The sequence below is a fragment of the Ahaetulla prasina genome, chromosome 7 (genome assembly GCF_028640845.1).
Source record: "Ahaetulla prasina isolate Xishuangbanna chromosome 7, ASM2864084v1, whole genome shotgun sequence".
In the NCBI taxonomy this organism is placed as follows: Eukaryota; Metazoa; Chordata; class Lepidosauria; order Squamata; family Colubridae; genus Ahaetulla; species Ahaetulla prasina.
Genome location: NC_080545.1, coordinates 95,474,038 through 95,490,683, shown reverse-complemented (window position 1 = coordinate 95,490,683; position 16,646 = coordinate 95,474,038). Strand labels below are relative to the sequence as shown.

The 16,646-nt window shown below is 44.4% G+C and overlaps 1 protein-coding gene across 3 annotated transcripts in view; it reads left to right on the top strand.

Moving 5' to 3' along the window:
- Positions 1-33: 33 nt before the first annotated feature.
- GATA3 (GATA binding protein 3) overlaps positions 34-16,646 on the top strand; it is an 84,179-nt gene continuing 67,566 nt past the window's right edge. For 2 of the 3 annotated variants that reach the window (XM_058189878.1, XM_058189877.1), the window contains exons 1-2: positions 36-872; positions 11,558-12,091. In XM_058189878.1, coding sequence (XP_058045861.1) covers positions 632-872; positions 11,558-12,091 — 775 coding nt within the window. In that variant the 5' untranslated portion in view covers positions 36-631. Of the gene's footprint in view, positions 873-11,557; positions 12,092-16,646 lie in introns of all 3 variants that reach the window. The other variant, XM_058189879.1, reaches the window with a different exon arrangement.

Here is a 16,646-nt window from a genome sequence, read left to right as displayed (position 1 = left end):
CTTCCCTCCTTTTCCTTCCTTTTTTTCCTCTTCTCTTTCTCTTTTTCTTCGCAGGTGATCCGTGGGAAGGGAAAAAAGCAGAAAGTGGAGCCGGGCAAGGCGGCGCTGGCGGCGGTGGGGAAGAAAATTTCTGCCGCTGATTTTCCGTCTCTCTCGCTCTCTCGGCGTTCTCTTTCCCCATCTGCCCTTCGCTCCGGTTTGGAGGGGGGACCAGAAAAGAAAAGAAAAGAAAAAAAGAGACGGTGAATTCGAAGCAAACCCCACTCCCCGCTCCGGCGTGTTTTTCTTTTTTTTTTCTTTTTTTCCTTTTTCCCCCCCCTCCCTGTTGCAGAACTTTCTGCCCGCTCCGGTGTTTTTTTCCCCCCGGATCGTCGCTCCAAACTTTCAGAAACAAACTCCAAACTTTCAGAAACAAACTCCAAACTTTCAGAAACAAAACTTTTCGCGCAAGTGAAAGTTGATCGCATCCTTAGCCACCGCCCCCCCCCCCACGACCCAGGATTCGGTTGGCTTTGCCCCCCTCCTCCTTTTTTTTCTTTTTTTGCACGGGGGCGACTGCCGTTAAAAGAAGCAGCAGCAGCCGCCGCCGTTCATCATTATCCGCCTCTCCCTCTTCCCGCGGAGGACAGCGATGGAAGTGAGCACGGATCAGCCCCGCTGGGTCAGCCATCACCACCCGGCGGTCCTAAACGGGCAGCACCCGGATTCCCACCACCCTGGACTTAGCCATTCCTACATGGACCCCACGCAATATCCTCTGGCCGAGGAAATGGATGTACTTTTTAACATCGACGGGCAGGGCAACCACGTCCCTTCCTACTACAGCAACTCGGTGCGGGCTACCGTGCAGCGGTACCCCCCGACCCATCACGGTGAGTGGCTCGGCGGGGATGGGGAGGGGTGGGTGGAAAGACCAGCGGGGAGGGGACATGCATTGGGGTCTTGGGTCCTCTTTTTGGATCTCCCCTCCCCTCCCCTTCCCCTCCCTTCTCCGAAACGGCTACTTTTGACAGCCAGCAAAAAAAGCAAAACAAAAACACCACAGCGCGCGCACACACAATAATCCTCCGGAAACCGAGCGGAGGGTGTGTGTGTATGTGTGTGTGTGCGTGCAAGTGAAAGAGCGAGTGTGCATTCCCCCCCACCTTTGCCTTTTGCACACTTTAGCTTCCCCGCTGCAGCAATTCTGCAAAAGTGGTTTTAATCCAGCGAGCCTAGCCTTAATTATTATTACTATTATTTACTTTATTCATTAAATACCAAACACAGTCAACTGAACATTCAAAAATGCATCACAAATAACATTGACTGGTGCTAATGGTTGATATGGGTTGCTGCCAACGTCCTAGGTATCTATTATTATTATTATTATTATTATTATTATTATTATTATTATTATTATTATTATTATTATTATTATTTCTGGGCTATATATATATATCACAGTTCCCCACTCCACCTCTCTCTCTCTCTCTCTCCTCTCCTCCCCTGGCCCATTTTTACCAGGTCAAGTGAAAAGATCTTGGGTGTCTATTCTATTCCACCTCGGGTTAGGGCTGGTCGCGTTCACACGACTTCTTGACTCCGACTGGGTCAATTCTAAAACTGAAATTTAGAATTTAGGTTGCAAGGCGGGGTGAAAAAGAAGAAGAAGAAAAGAAATCGGCTTTAAGCTCCCTAAACTTGGCCTGTTGTAACAGCCGCAGTTTCTTGTTTGATGCAGGCTAAAGATGGTGGGTGGGTGGGTGGCTGGGTCTCGATCCAATGGAGAAGGAACAAATTGTCCTTTTCAAATGTAGATGTAGATATGTAGGCCAAATTGAATTGCTAGTAGCCGGGTCCAGGTTTCCAAGCAAGGGAGACCCACCCCTGTTTCTAGGAATGAAGGAGCACGTCTGAATTCTGCCTTATTTGAGAGAGAGAGAGAGAGAGAGAGAGAGAGAGGGAGAGAGGGGCGAATAACTTGGGTTTGTAAAATCCTCCGTAACCAGGTTTAGCGACAGACAAGAATCTGGAAGAGAATTGCCTTTGAAATCTGCACAAAGCCGTTTTAACTGGGCTAAAACGGAATTGGGTGGGATGTAGACAGACCAGAAGAACCAACTCCACCAAGCCTTAACCATGGTTGGTTGAGCGCTACATCCTGGGTGGGAGGATGGGGACGAAGGGGGGGGGATGGCTCTAAGGTTTTTTAACCCAACATTAGGAAGGGGGGCCTGGTGAGTAAGTTGCACTCAAGTGTCCCTAAAGAAACTTTTGGCTTTATTCAGTTGATTTCTCTCTTTCAGGTGTCATTTCGTGTCCTTAATCACAATACCAAAGGGGGAATTAAAAATCCAGAATGTAGCATCTGGACATCAGTTTTGAAGTCCTGGCATGTTGGATTGAGGAAAGGGGGAAAAAAAAAGACAACCCTCGTAGGCTGGGCAGTGGGGGAAAAATGCATAAAATAGAATGCCTGCAAACCTTCTAAAAGATAATTCTGGGGGAAAAAGAAAGAGAGAGAATGGATGCATGGAATTAAATGAAACCTTTGCAAGAAAACCACCAAGCTCAGAGAGCAGGAAAGACCCCCTCTCATTTCAACCCTGAGCTTACAAATACTCTCTTTTATGGGTATGGAATTAAAGCCGTAAAGAGGAGCAAAAATAATTTGCCCTCCTTGAGAGCACTGTGTTTCAATAGCTTGTGAGATTTTTCCGGCTGCATATTTTTTTTGACCTCCGAAGTGAGCTTGTCAGGATTTAGCCAAAGTTTCTACCACACTGGGCAGTTTTTGGGGAATCACGCAGTGCTGCCCCTCCTTGAGAGATGCTTATAAGGGTCGCTCAGGTGTGAACAGGGAGTGTGTAATGTGAATTCCAGGAGGGCCTATTTAACCCAAGGGCTCTTGAATTCATAAATACTTTTTTAAAAAAAAATATACCTCCCTTTGCAAAAAACCCCATCTTTGCAAACCTACTCAGAAACAAACCTAGCTTGGATTTCCTTTCTAAGCTGAGTGAAATTCTTAACCCAGGCGGATTTAGCTTAGCAAAATTCCTTTAAAAATCAGGAGAACCTCAAACAATTTAACTTTGGTCTCCGTTTGGAGCCGAAGGGGTGGCTTTTAAAGTTTGATTTTTTCCCCCCTGGCATCTAGTCTCCTTTAAGATCTAAAAGTTACTTTCTCCTCCAGATTTGAAGCTCTTATTTTGCTTCCCGAGCATTCAAAACTAGAAGGGGTATATATATATTCCCGTTAAAAAGGGTGGAAATGCAAATACGGTCTACGGTTAGAAATGAATCTGCTCCCACTTCCTCAACTCGCTTCTTAAAAGTGCCTTTCAACTGTACTTCCAAATTAGACATTTTTTGGGTGGTGTGGGCAAGGGGGGGGGAGAGGTGAGGAAAAATAGACCTGATATTCAGAATATAATGTGCTAAGTTAAAGGCAGAGAGAACTGAGCCTCCCCCCACACCCTTACAATCCAGCAATTGAGCAAGCAAAATTAAACCCTCCTGATTAGTAATTGCCCAGGTCATTATTAGACTTTTCACCGTTTCTTACAAAATCTTATTTAGGCCTTTCCTCTCTTTCCTTTTAACTCGCAAGCCGTGGCTTTGATCTGCCATGAGTAGGGGGCTGGTTTCCTGGTTTCCCCCCCCTCCTTTTTTTCCTTAGGTGAGGATTAAACTTAGATGGCATGCCCCAAATGCTGCTCATAGCTGCATCGTTACCAAAAAAAAAAGAAAAAAGATCCAATCGTTTTATTATTATGATTTCTTCTAAAAAGAAAAAAAAACCAGTTTGTCTTTTAAGCTCCACAAAAGCAGATCAACTCCGAGGCTTTTTCCTTGGTGCCCAACAGAATAACAAGAATTGGAAGGGGTTTGTTTAAAAAAAAAAATAAAATTCAAAATAGTGATCCATAAATAAAAGAAGAACATAGAATAATAAGAGTTGGAAGGGACCTTCGGAGGTCCTCTAGTTGAACCCCACCTCTGACCTTATACTGTTTCAAACAAATGTTCCAGTCTCTTCTTAAAAACTTCCAGTGTTGAAGCATTCACAACTTCTGGAGGCAAGTTGTTCCACTGATTAATTGTTCTATCAGGAAATTTCTCCTTAGCTCTAAGTTGCTTCTCTCCTTGATTAGTTTCCACCCATTGCTTCTTGTCCTGCCCTCAGGTGCTTTGGAGAATAGCTTGACTCCCTCTTCTTTGTGGCAGCTCCTGAGATATTGGAACACTGCTATCATGTCTCCCCTGGTCCTTCTTTTCATTAAACTAGGCATACCCAGTTCCTGCAACCATATGGTTTAGCCTTCAGGCCCCTAATCATCAGTTTGAGTTTGACCTTATTTGAAACTGGATTCGTAAAGCAAAATAACAATAACAATAACAGTAATAATAATAATAATGATGATGATGATGCAGGTTTGTGACTGCTTTTGACTTTATGTTCAATTTCAGTAGGGCAATCAAAAGAAATTTGTTTTGGATCGGGAGCCATTTATCGGGGAGCCCCCCCCTCCAAAAAAAAAAAATAAAATAAAAAAAACCTAAATGATGAGCAATCTTTTTTTCCTCGGTTGCCCTTGAAAATAAGGATTTTACTCCATCCGAGCAGATAAGAAGGAAAGCAATTCCCCAAATCAATAATCTTAGAAGTCTAGCTTTAAAAACAAAAAAAACCCAAAAAAGGTTAGCCAAACAATCCAGCCATTAATTAAAAAAAATGTATATACGAGGCTTGTCTTTCTACTCCCTGTAGGGCATTTCTTAGAGGAATAAATGAATTCTTATTAATTGCATTGGATGCGTGTGTTCGATTCCAGCCCTGTTCTGCCAGGGTGTTTTTAACTTTGCACCAAAAAAAAAACAACCCCTGGAATTTAAATATATTTAAATGAACTGGGTGGGGAGGGGGAAAAGCGGTTTGCATACCAGGATTATGTTATGGGAAGGTGGGGGAGAGGGATGAAGAGAGGTGGTTGAAATGAAGGGGTTTTCCTATCCCAGGGGCTGGGCTGGATGAGGTTGACTAAGGAAGATGGGAGGCCTCTTAAATATTACAGCCAGATCTCGCAGGAGTCTTGAGTATGGGTGAAAATCCCAAGGGTTTACTCCTGAATAAATGCATACCTTCAGTCGGGATGGAGCAGTTGGTCTCCTTTTAGGAAACACACACACACAAATCTACCCCATAGATGTTGAAAGAAATGGATTGCCTTTTTTTTTTTTTTTGCAAAATTCTGATCATTTCTGAGAATTTTGTCCCCATCGATTTATGAAGAACTAAGCCCCCCACCCCTTGAATGGGACTTACTTCTTACTTCTGAGTAGACAGGCATACAATTGTATTCAGGCAGGTGCTGGTGTTTTGAAAATGGCCTTGATTTTTCCTGTCCCCAATCCGGATATAGTACAAAATAATGATTTGAAGTTATTATGTATTACATTTACTGGCCTCTTGGAGGTGGGGTGGTGGTGGTCAAAGATGATAGCGGATGCTGGAGGCTGCGTTCACACTTAACCTGGTTCCTGGACTAACCCGCTCCCTGGTTATGGTTATGGTTATGGTTCAGTTGCTGAGTTTATAACCGACTGGATTAAATGCATTGTGCGAAGAAGGCTGAGAATAGGAAGACTAGTTTTATCTGGAGGCCGCCAGCGAGACCCCTAAGGCCACGAAGCCTGGCACTAAGTTAAACCAACGTAGCTGGTTTTGCTGCATTTTAGATCCCCCGATGCCGATCAAGGTTTGCATTTTACGCAGGGTCGCTTTCCGAAGGAAAAAAAGCAGAATCGGAGTCAAGAATTGAAAATTAATTCCCCCTTCTTTTCATTGTACTCCGCAGCCCAATGCTAGAAGGTTTGATGACCCTGTGGTGGGGTTTGGATTACAAGTTGATTTTGTAGGTGTGCAGCACAATCCTAAGGCTTTTTCAGTGAATTCCCATGAGATCAAGTCAGATTTGGTATTTGTTGTCTGTCGGTCTGGTCTGTCTGTCTGTCTGTCTGTCTGTCTCTTCCATCTAGAGACAGTTTCTAAAGAATAAAGCGTGCTACCTTGATATCCTGATATGGCAGGTAGACAAGGAGCCAAGAGGCACCCTTAATCTTTATAGTTGAGGGCCGGCTTTTAAATTTAGCCCTTCGCCCTAAGGGGAAAGCAGAAGGGGCCCCAAATTATTAGAGTTGGACAAATATTTTGCCCTGTAAAAAACTCAAAGCCCCTGGGGCTGGATCCATTCACGTGTTGATGAAGATACCAAGGAATGGATGGGAGTAGGAGCCTGTAGCAGGGATTAAGCCAAGGTGAATGAGAATTCAAATGGAAACCAGCGAGAATGGCGCTTTTAAACCTGTTTCCCTTGGATTTCAGCTGAATGTACTCGGAGTATCACTTGAAACCTAGTTGGTTGGGCAGATCACTTTCTCTACTGATAGGGTTGCCAACTGATCACCCAAGGTATTGGTGCGATGTTGCTCTTCTCACTTTAAAACAGTTGGCAGCGCTCAGCAGTTGAAACTTTCTTTTTCCTGGCCGGGGTAGTAGGTGCTCACACCCACAAGAACTAGTCGGTTAAGTGGTATAGTTACAGCACCTAGTAGAGACGTTTGGCATGGTTGGCGAGAAGCGTCTTAAGGATTGGATGGTTCTGGTAATCTCACCGATCTTCATCAGAACTTGTAGCAAAAATATATATGTGAATAAAGCCCTCAACTTCTTTGAAAAACAATGGAACTTGCTTTGGAGAAATTTATATTGCCCCCCACCCCGCCTCCTAAATGGGCTGTGGTGGAAATCTACAATATTTAGAATTCTTTAGATGTAGAATTCTTTATTGGCCAAGTGTAATTGCACACACAAGGAATTTGTCTTCGGTTCATAAGCTCTCAGTGTACATAAAGAAATACATTCATCAAGATTTTTCAGAGGAACTGGTTATCCCTGGTTAAGGATGTAATTCAAAACAAAAAAATCACCTTCTTGAATATATGGTGGCAATTTCTGGGGAAAAGTATTATTTGTGTGAAGTAGAAAGGATATTGACTAAATAGTTAATTCCACAGAATCAAATGATTCTCAATAGAGACTCAAAACCATAGCAGTTAAACAGGTTAGGTCCTTTTTCGGGTTTAGCTTCCGAACTATATTAAATCTAGCTTCTGTCTTCTTTATTTTGAAACATTTATATAGTCACCCATTTATTTTTTTTTTTTTATCAAGCTCTAGGTAACTAACAGCCAACTGTTCATCCGTACCACCTTCTCAACATTTAGGCTAGCTTTCCAAGAAATTTGGAACTTGGCAAATCTTATGGCCAATAACTAGGAATTAGCTCATTTATTCCAGTCAAACATACCTTCAAATTATGAATTGAAAGAATGAGTATTGTATAGAAAAATGTATCCGAGGGTTGAACTGGATCCAGTATAACTTTACCAAGAAATAAGTTCCTAGTTCATTTATTTGAATTTTCACAACCACTCCTTGGATAGTTTAACTGACGATACATGTTAGAAGTTGAGAAGTGAAGGGGTTTTATTTTTCCAGCGGGGAGAGAAAAACAAAGTTATAAAACTTCCTTTTTGTGTTTTTTTTGCAGAAAAAGAAAATAATAAGGTTACGATTCATATAGGCAAAGGCTTAATTTGATTTTTAAAGCTTTTGTCCCAGAAAAACAAAAATCTAATATCTGAAGCTACTAAATTCTGGCTAGGTTTATTTGAAATATCAGAAAATAGCAATTGGATGGGCCTCTTGTTTTTATTTTTTTGTCTGTTTCTTGCTTTATTTTTTTTTTAAATTTTCTAGCAACTTTTATCAAACTAGTTTTTGTGTGTGTAAGCCTTCACTTGGAGTGAGATGGCTTAGCTCCTGGGGCCTCATCATCCCCAATTCTGCAGATAACATGGAACTACCGTATGATACCCATTGGCAGTTAAGAAGCAAAAAAAAGAAACTTGTCTTCCAAAACTGACACCCATCTTCCTCAGCTGGTAGGAACAGGGTGACAAAATGGGGATTATACCTCCAGAGACTTGGAGGGCATATTCTTAGGGAAGAAGTGTGTGGATTATGGGGGATTGTGATGAAGGGAAAACACAGGAAAGTTTTAAAGATATCCCAACAAATGACACTTCTTCTTGAACTTCTTGGCATGGCCACCATTTCATGGGGTGAAGGATCTGAGCGTCTTCTCCGCTGTCTGACTGTGACACCACTTCGATGCCCCCCTGACATAGTCAGGTAGAGACCCTTCCCCATAAAGCTTGTAGCCCAAAATGGCGGTCAATGAACTTAGCAGGATGACTTGTCATCATAGGCCCACCGAAGGGGCGATGTGGTTAATTGTCACTATGCTACAGTCAGGGACAACAACTTCTGTCTTCTTTGTGAGGGGTTTGTAAAACTATAGAATAGAATAGAATAGAATTTTTATTGGCCAAGTGTGATTGGACACACAAGGAATTTGTCTTGGTGCATATGCTCTCAGTGTACATAAAAGAAAAGATACGTTCATCTATACTATATGCTCAGGACAGGAGGATTGTGTAGAGGTAAACTAGCGCCTGTTTGTGGGGTGTTCCTGGTGGTCTCTGAGCTTGGCTGCCTTCCTGCAGACATCTCATGACCCAGCTAGGTAACATTATCAATGCTCGAAGGACATGTGGTTTGTTCTCTGTGTGATTTTGCCCTGTCAGTGTTAACCCCAAATTAAGGAACTGTCAAATCTTTGTGTTAAGCAACAAATGGTAGCCTATCAAGGAACCGCCAACAACGTTCCCACCCATACTCACAGGGCAAGCCACGAGGACAGGCAGTCCTCGACTTACAACAAACTGTTTAGTGACCGTTCAAAGTGACAACGGCGCTGAAAAAAAGTGACTTAGTGAGGACCCTTTTTCACACTTACGACCAATTGCAGCATCCCCACGGCCCCGTGACCAAAAATTCAGACGCTTGGCAACTGACTCATATTTATGACGGTCGTAAGGTCCCTTTTTACGACCTACTGACAAGCAATGTCCACGGAGAAGGCAGATTCACTTAACAACCGGGTTACTAACTTATCTACCGCGGGGATTCGCTGAACAACGGTGGCAAGAAGAGTCGTAAAATGGGGACAAAGCTCCTTTAACAAATGTTTCACTCGACAGCAGAAACGTTGGGCTCCGTTTGTGGTCGTAAGGCGAGGACTGCCTTGATTTGAAGAGAAGTTTTTTTTGTGTGTTTTTTTTGATTTGGCAGGTTAAAATTTGCTGGGGTGTCAGGTGAACGTACTTATTGACAACAATTTAGACAGGGCCCAGGTCTGTGGCTTCTCAAAGTACTTTGTTCAGTTCCCTCAGGTTTTGAAAGAGCCCTGATGCCGTTTCCTTCTTTGGATGCTGTCTGCTTTCACAGAGGAAACGGTGGAAAACAAACTGACCATTAGAAACTGTCTGCGGTACAAGAATCGTTGTACAGGAGAGGAAATGGAACAACAAAAATGCAATAGATATATAATACACACACACACACACACACACTGTACATGTGTATATATATTTGGTAGTCACAAAAAGCACCTGTACAAAAACAGTTGTAAAGGGGAGGAAATGGAACAACAATTATACATACATACATATTATGTGTGTGTATATATAAGGTAAAGGTAAAGGTTCCCCTTGCACATACGTGCTAGTCGTTCCCGACTCTAGGGGGCGGTGCTCATCTCCGTTTCAAAGCTGAAGAGCCAGCGCTGTCCGAAGACGTCTCTGTGGTCATGTGGCCGGCATGACTCAACGCCAAAGGCGCATGGAACGCTGTTACTTTCCCACCAAAGGTGCTCCCTATTTTCCTACTTGCATTTTTTTACGTGCTTTCGAACTGCTAGGTTGGCAGAAGCTGAGACAAATAACGGGAGCTCACCCCGTTATGCGGCGCTTGGGATTCGAACTGCTGAACTGCCGACCTTTCGATCCCGTGTATGTATGTATGTATATGTGTGTGTATGTCTCTGTGTGTGTGTAATTGTCCCATTTCCTCCCCTTTACAACAAAAATAGTTGTAAAGGGAAAGAAATGGAACGACAATTATACACACACACTCATACACACACACACACACATACACACACGTGTGTGTGTGTGTGTAGAATCGTTCCATTTCTTTTCCTTTACAACGGTTTTTGTACATGTGTATTTGTGAATATCGAAAAGGTCTCCATTCTCATGAGGACCCTTGTATGTACAGCTACTCTTTGACTTAACAACCGCAATTTGAGCCCACGCATTTCGGTTGTTAAGTGAGACATTTGTTAAGTGAGCTTTGCCCCCTTTTACGACATTTCTCGCCACGGTGGTTAAAGCCAATCACTGCAGTTGATAAAGTTACTAACCCTAACGTGGTTAAGCGAACCTGGTTTCCTTGTTGATTTTGCTGGTCGGAAGGTTGCAAAAAAGGGGATTGTGTCACACTCCCCACCCCCCCTCCCGGGAGGCTGCAACGGTCATAAGTATGAACCAGTGGCCAAGTGCCTGAATGTTGATCATATGATCCACGGGGATGCTGGAAAGGACGTAACTGTGAAACAGGGTCATAAGTCACTTTTTTTCGGTGCTGTTGTAACTCTGAACAGTTACTAAATGGACTGTTGTAAGTCGAGGACTACCTATATATATAGAACGATGATGCCCAGTGTAAAGGAAGGGACAAGGGCCTCTGTGGCTCAGGCTGCTAATGCAGTCTGTTATTAACAGCAGCTGCTTGCAATTACTGCAGGTTCTAGTCCCGCCAGGCCCAAGGTTGACTCAGCCTTCCATCCTTTATAAGGTAGGTAAAATGAGGACCCAGATTGTTGGGGGCAATAAAAAAAGTTGACTTTGTATATAATATACAAATGGATGAAGACTATTGCTAACATAAGCCGTCCTGAGTCTTCGGAGAAGGGCGGGATATAAATGCAAATAAAAATAAAAAATAAAAAAAGAAACCAGTAGGCTAAAAATTGTTTTCCTGACCTCTTTAACCTCCTTAAATGCAAAACGAAACGCACAGGTAGTTCTTGACTTACGGCCATTTGTTTAGTGACCGCTCAAAAGTTACAGAGGTGCCGCAAAAAAAAAGTGACTTATGACCATTTTTCACGCTTACAACCATTGCAGCACCTCCGTGGTCATGCGATTAGAATTCAGAACCCCGGGCAACTGGCATGTACTTATGCCTGTTGCAGCGCCCCGGAGGGGGGGGTCACGTGATTGCCTTTTGCGACCTTCTGATGAGCAAAATCAATGGAGGAGCCAGAGTCCCTTAACAATGACGTTACGAGCTTAACAACCTGCAGCGATTCGCTTAACAACGGTGGTCAGGGAGGTCATAACGTAAGGCCAATCTCAACTGAGCAGCCGTCTTGCTTAGTGAAAGTAATTTCGGGCTCCATGGCGGTCGTACGTTGAGGACTACCTGTCTTGGGTGGCCTCGTTGCGATGTGCTGGGTTCTTCACCTGATCTTTGTCCGAAGTCAGTTCAAGGAGAAGCCCACGTAACAAAGGTCTCCTTTGTCTTCTTCTGTTCCGGCAGGTAGCCAGGTATGTCGCCCACCTTTGCTGCACGGGTCTCTCCCATGGCTGGATGGGAGCAAAGCCTTGGGAAGCCACCATGGCGCTACCCCATGGAACCTGAGTCCTTTCTCCAAAGCTCCCATCCACCACAGCTCGCCGGGACCTCTTTCGGTCTACCCTCCGGCTTCTACCTCCACGCTGTCGGCGGGCCACTCCAGTCCCCATCTCTTCACTTTCCCGCCGACCCCTCCGAAAGATGTCTCTCCGGATCCTTCCATCTCTACTCCCGGTTCCACGGGGTCCAGCCGCCAAGAAGAGAAGGAGTGCATTAAATATCAGGTGTCTCTGGCCGAAACGATGAAGCTGGAATCGTCTCATTCCCGGAGCAACATGGCGTCCTTAGGAGCGTCGTCTTCTGGTCATCATCCGATCGCCACTTATCCTTCCTACGTTCCTGAATATGGCTCTGGACTTTTCCCTCCGAGCAGTCTTCTTGGGGGATCACCAACCGGATTTGGGTGCAAATCCAGACCTAAGGCTCGTTCCAGCACAGGTAGGGTCCTTCACGATTACTTCCGGGTTTGGAGGAGCGGTTGGGTGGGTGGCAGGGATGGGTTTCTACTGGTTTGGGTAAACCGGTAGCTCCGAGGATCAGCTGGGAATGAACCGGTTCTTTCCGACGATCAGCCGCCCCTGTGTTTTATTTACCTTTATCTTCGCAGCTGATTAGCGCAGCAGATTGCCGCGTCTCAGCTGTTTTAATTCCCTAGCACTAATGCGGAAGATAATTTTTTGTCAAAGTGTGCATGCACGCACAGCGAAGTGCGCGATGACTGAACCGGCTGTTAAACTGGAAGTGTGGGTGGGGAAGAAGATTGGATGGCGCTTTAGGACAAGACCAGATGTTATCAATGTGTTGGGAGCGACGTTTTCATATTTTAAGGCCGAGGAGCTGTCGTAAAAGAAGATCAGATCCACTGAAAGGCCCAGCGAGGAGATCAAATAGGTGTCTTGGAATCTGCTTGGATCCGAAATCTGCTTGGCACTTGGGATGTTTACAATCAGGAAGTTAGTTTGTTTTGGGGAAACATAGATTCTGGAATGCCTGTTTGACCTTCTGGGTTTGTCAACCATGATTTAGGGTTGAGTCCTCAGTCTTGTTGAAGAACCCAGCATTAATCCAACTGTGATTTCAGTCAATATGTGAAGCTGGCCCATGTTATGACATGTTTCTAAGATCTGATAGAATATTTATTTGTTTGTTTGCTAGCTTGTATCTCATCTGTTATTACTTTTACAAATAACTCGAAGTGGTGAGCATATCTAATACTCTTTCCTCCTCTATTTTCCCCAAAACACTCTGTGGGATTGGTTGGGCTGGGAGTGAATGACCGGCCCAAAGTCACCCAGACGGCTTTCGTCCCTGAGGCTGGACTAGAACTCAGGATGTTTTGGTGATTGGCCCCAAATAACCCATCCACCTTTCATCTCTAAGGCGGGACTAGAACTCACAGTCACTTGGTGATTGGCCCAAAGTCACCCAGCCGGCTTTCATGGCTAAGGCAGGGCTAGAATTCACCGTCTCCTGGTGATTGGCCCAAAGTCACCCAGCCGGCTTTCATGGCTAAGACAGGACTATAACTCCCAGTCCCCTGTTGATTGGCCCAAAGTCACCCAGCCGGCTTTCATGGCTAAGGCAGGGCTAGAACTCATCGTCTCCTGGTGATTGGCCCAAAGTCACCCAGCCGGCTTTCATGGCTTAGACAGGACTATAACTCCCAGTCCCCTGTTGATTGGCCCAAAATCACCCAGCCGGCTTTCATGGCTTAGACAGGACTATAACTCCCAGTCCCCTGTTGATTGGCCCAAAGTCACCCAACCGGCTTTCATGGCTAAGGCAGGGCTAGAACTCACTGTCTCCTGGTTTCTAGACAGATGCCTTAATCACCAATCCAAAATGGCTTTCATGCAGCAACGTTGCGTGCATTGTGACATCCTGGCACCCATTAGCTAATTTGCCTTACTTGTGCCATTTGCACAAGGAGGAAGATGATGTCATTTGGCCTTCTTGGATGCCGAATGAGCACGCTTACTGCCACGTGAAAACTGGGAGTTCTAGAAGCCACAACCTTTCGCAACCTAGTTGGGAAAAAGCAAAGCAGCTCTTATTTGAGGAAATGTCTCCGTGGGTTTCCACCCATTCATTGAGGTCGTTGAGGGGGGGGGTCTTGCTATCACCTTGAAGGACCCAGGAGAGGTGCTTTTTCAACACAGGCAGTCCTCCACTTACGACTGTTCGTTTAGTGGACCGTTCGAAGTTAGGACGGTGCTGGAGAAAAGTGACTTACGACCCGGTCCTCGCACTTACGACGGTTGCAGCATCCCCATCGTCACATGATTGCGATTTGGGGGCTTTTTGGCAACCAGCTCGCCTTGAGGATGGCTGTGGGAGGGTGGTCCCGCGTTCCCCATTTGCAAACTTCCCAGCCAGTTTTCCAACAAGCAACGTCGATGGGGTCAGTTTAACGACAGCGTGATTCGCTTAACGACTGCGGCATGTCATAAAATTGAGTGTGACTCACTTAATGACTCTATCGCTTAGTGATGGAATTTGCAATTTCAGTTGAGGTCATTGGTATATAATGGCTCCTGCCCTCCAGAATGATATTCCCTGAAATTTTATATTGATTCCACCCTTGTGAGATATATCTATATCTATATCTATATCTATATCTATATCTATATCTATATCTATATCTATATCTATATCTATATCTATATCTATATCTATATCTATATATCTTTTCTGAGGTTTTCGCGGGTGTTTGTATGTAGGTCTTTGGTTATTCTGCAATCACACATTGCTCCCAGAAGCACGAAGCTGAAGCCTGAAGATGACGAATGAGACTTCGTTGAAATGTCGCCAAGACACTTCCAATTTTACACGGGAGAAAACCCGAATAACCAAAGACCTACATATACATATACATACATACATACATACATACATACATACATACATATATATATATATATTTTCTGAGGTTTTCGTGGGTGTTTGTATGTAGGTCTTTGGTTATTCGGGTTTTCTCCTGCATAAAATTGGAAGTGTCTTGGCGACGTTTCGATGAAATCTCATTCGTCATCTTCAGGCTGGTGTTATCAGATCACACACTGCTCGTAGAAGCACGAAACTGATAACATCAGCCTGAAGATGACGAATGAGACTTCGTCAAAATGTCGCCAAGACACTTCCAATTTTACGCGGGAGAAAACCCGAATAACCAAAGACCTACACACACACACACACATACACCCCCCCACACACACACATATTGCAAATTGTTAAGGTTTCGGTTGTTCTCATGAGCTAGGATGGTGGTTAAGCTTTCTGGAGTTTTGATTGTGTCTCCCAGTCAGCTGTATTCTTTTCTTTTGATAGATGATGGTCTCTTTTTAACTTTTGTCTCGTTTCCAATTTTATTTTATTAAAAAAAGTTAATTTTAAAAACTTTTTAATTCTGTTTAAAATTGGAAACCACCCCATTGCTGGAAGGTTGAGTGGCCTTGAAATAGAAAAATGAAATAAAAAATATAATAGTAGTATTTCCCCTGACGAGTCGATAAAGATTCTGCTGATACCAGAATATTAAAAGGCAACCAATGTGAGGATATAATTTGTGATTGGGAGTTGTTTCCATTCTTCGCTTTGCAGGAAATAGGATGCCTCTGAAAAAAAACTTGGGAAACAGAATAAGATTCAGCTTGGAAGAAGACTCGATCTTTGTCTAGGTGCTCTTATAAAAGGCAAATAAACCCTTTGGTTGATGGATCTCTAGTCCTAATGCAGCCAAAGCAAAGCAAAAATATTGAATAAAAGGGTTTTGTCTTTAGTATGGGGTCCAGATAGGGTCCCACATTCAGAGTCAAAGTCACCTGGCTGGCTTTCATGCCTAAGGCGGAACTAGAACTCACTGTCACCTGGTGATTGGCCCAAACTCACTGAGCCAGCTTTCATACCTAACACAGAACTAGAATTCACTGTCTCCTGGTGATTGGCCCAAAGTCGCCCAGCTGCCTTTCATACCTAAAGTGGAACTAGAATTTACTGTCCCCTGGTGATTGGCTCAAACTCACCCAGCCAGCTTTCATGCCTAAGGCGGGACTAGAACTCACTGTCTCTTGGTGATTGGCCCAAAGTCACCCAGCTGCCTTTCATACCTAACGTGGAACTAGAATTCACTGTCCCCTGGTGAGTGGCTCAAACTCACCCAGCCAGCTTTCATACCTAACATGGAACTAGAACTCACCTTCTCCTGGTGATTGGCCCAAGGTCACCTAGTTGGCTTTCATGCCTAAGGCAAGACTAGAACTCACCGTCTCCTGGTGATTGGCCCAAAGTCGCCCATCTGCCTTTCATACCTAACGTGGAACTAGAATTCACTTTCCCCTGGTGATTGGCTCAAACTCACCCAGCCAGCTTTCATACCTAACACGGAACTAGAACTCACCTTCCCCTGGTGATTGGCCCAAAGTCACCTAGCCTGCTTTCAAGCCTAAGGTGGGACTAGAATTCACTGTCTCTTGGTGATTGGCACAAAGTCGCCCAGCTGCCTTTCATACCTAACGTGGAACTAGAATTCACTTTCCCCTGGTGATTGGCTCAAACTCACCCAGCCAGCTTTCATACCTAACACGGAACTAGAACTCACCTTCCTCTAGTGATTGGCCCAAAGTCACCTAGCCTGCTTTCATGCCTAAGGTGGGACTAGAATTCACTGTCTCTTGGTGATTGGCCCAAAGTCACCCAGCTGCCTTTCATACCTAACAGGGAACTAGAATTCACTGTCCCCTGGTGAGTGGCTCAGACTCAACCAGCCAGCTTTCATACCTAACCCGGAACTAGAACTCACCTTCTCCTGGTGATTGGCCCAAAGTCACTGAGCTGGCTTTCATGCCTAAGGCGGGACTGGAACTCACTGTCTCCTGGTTTCTAGGCCGGCCCCTTAATCACTACAGCAAATTTCCATTTAATCTTGGCCTATGGGAGGTGGGAACAGAAAGTTAAATCAGATTTAAGTTTAATCACCCCCTTCAGGCCTGGGTAG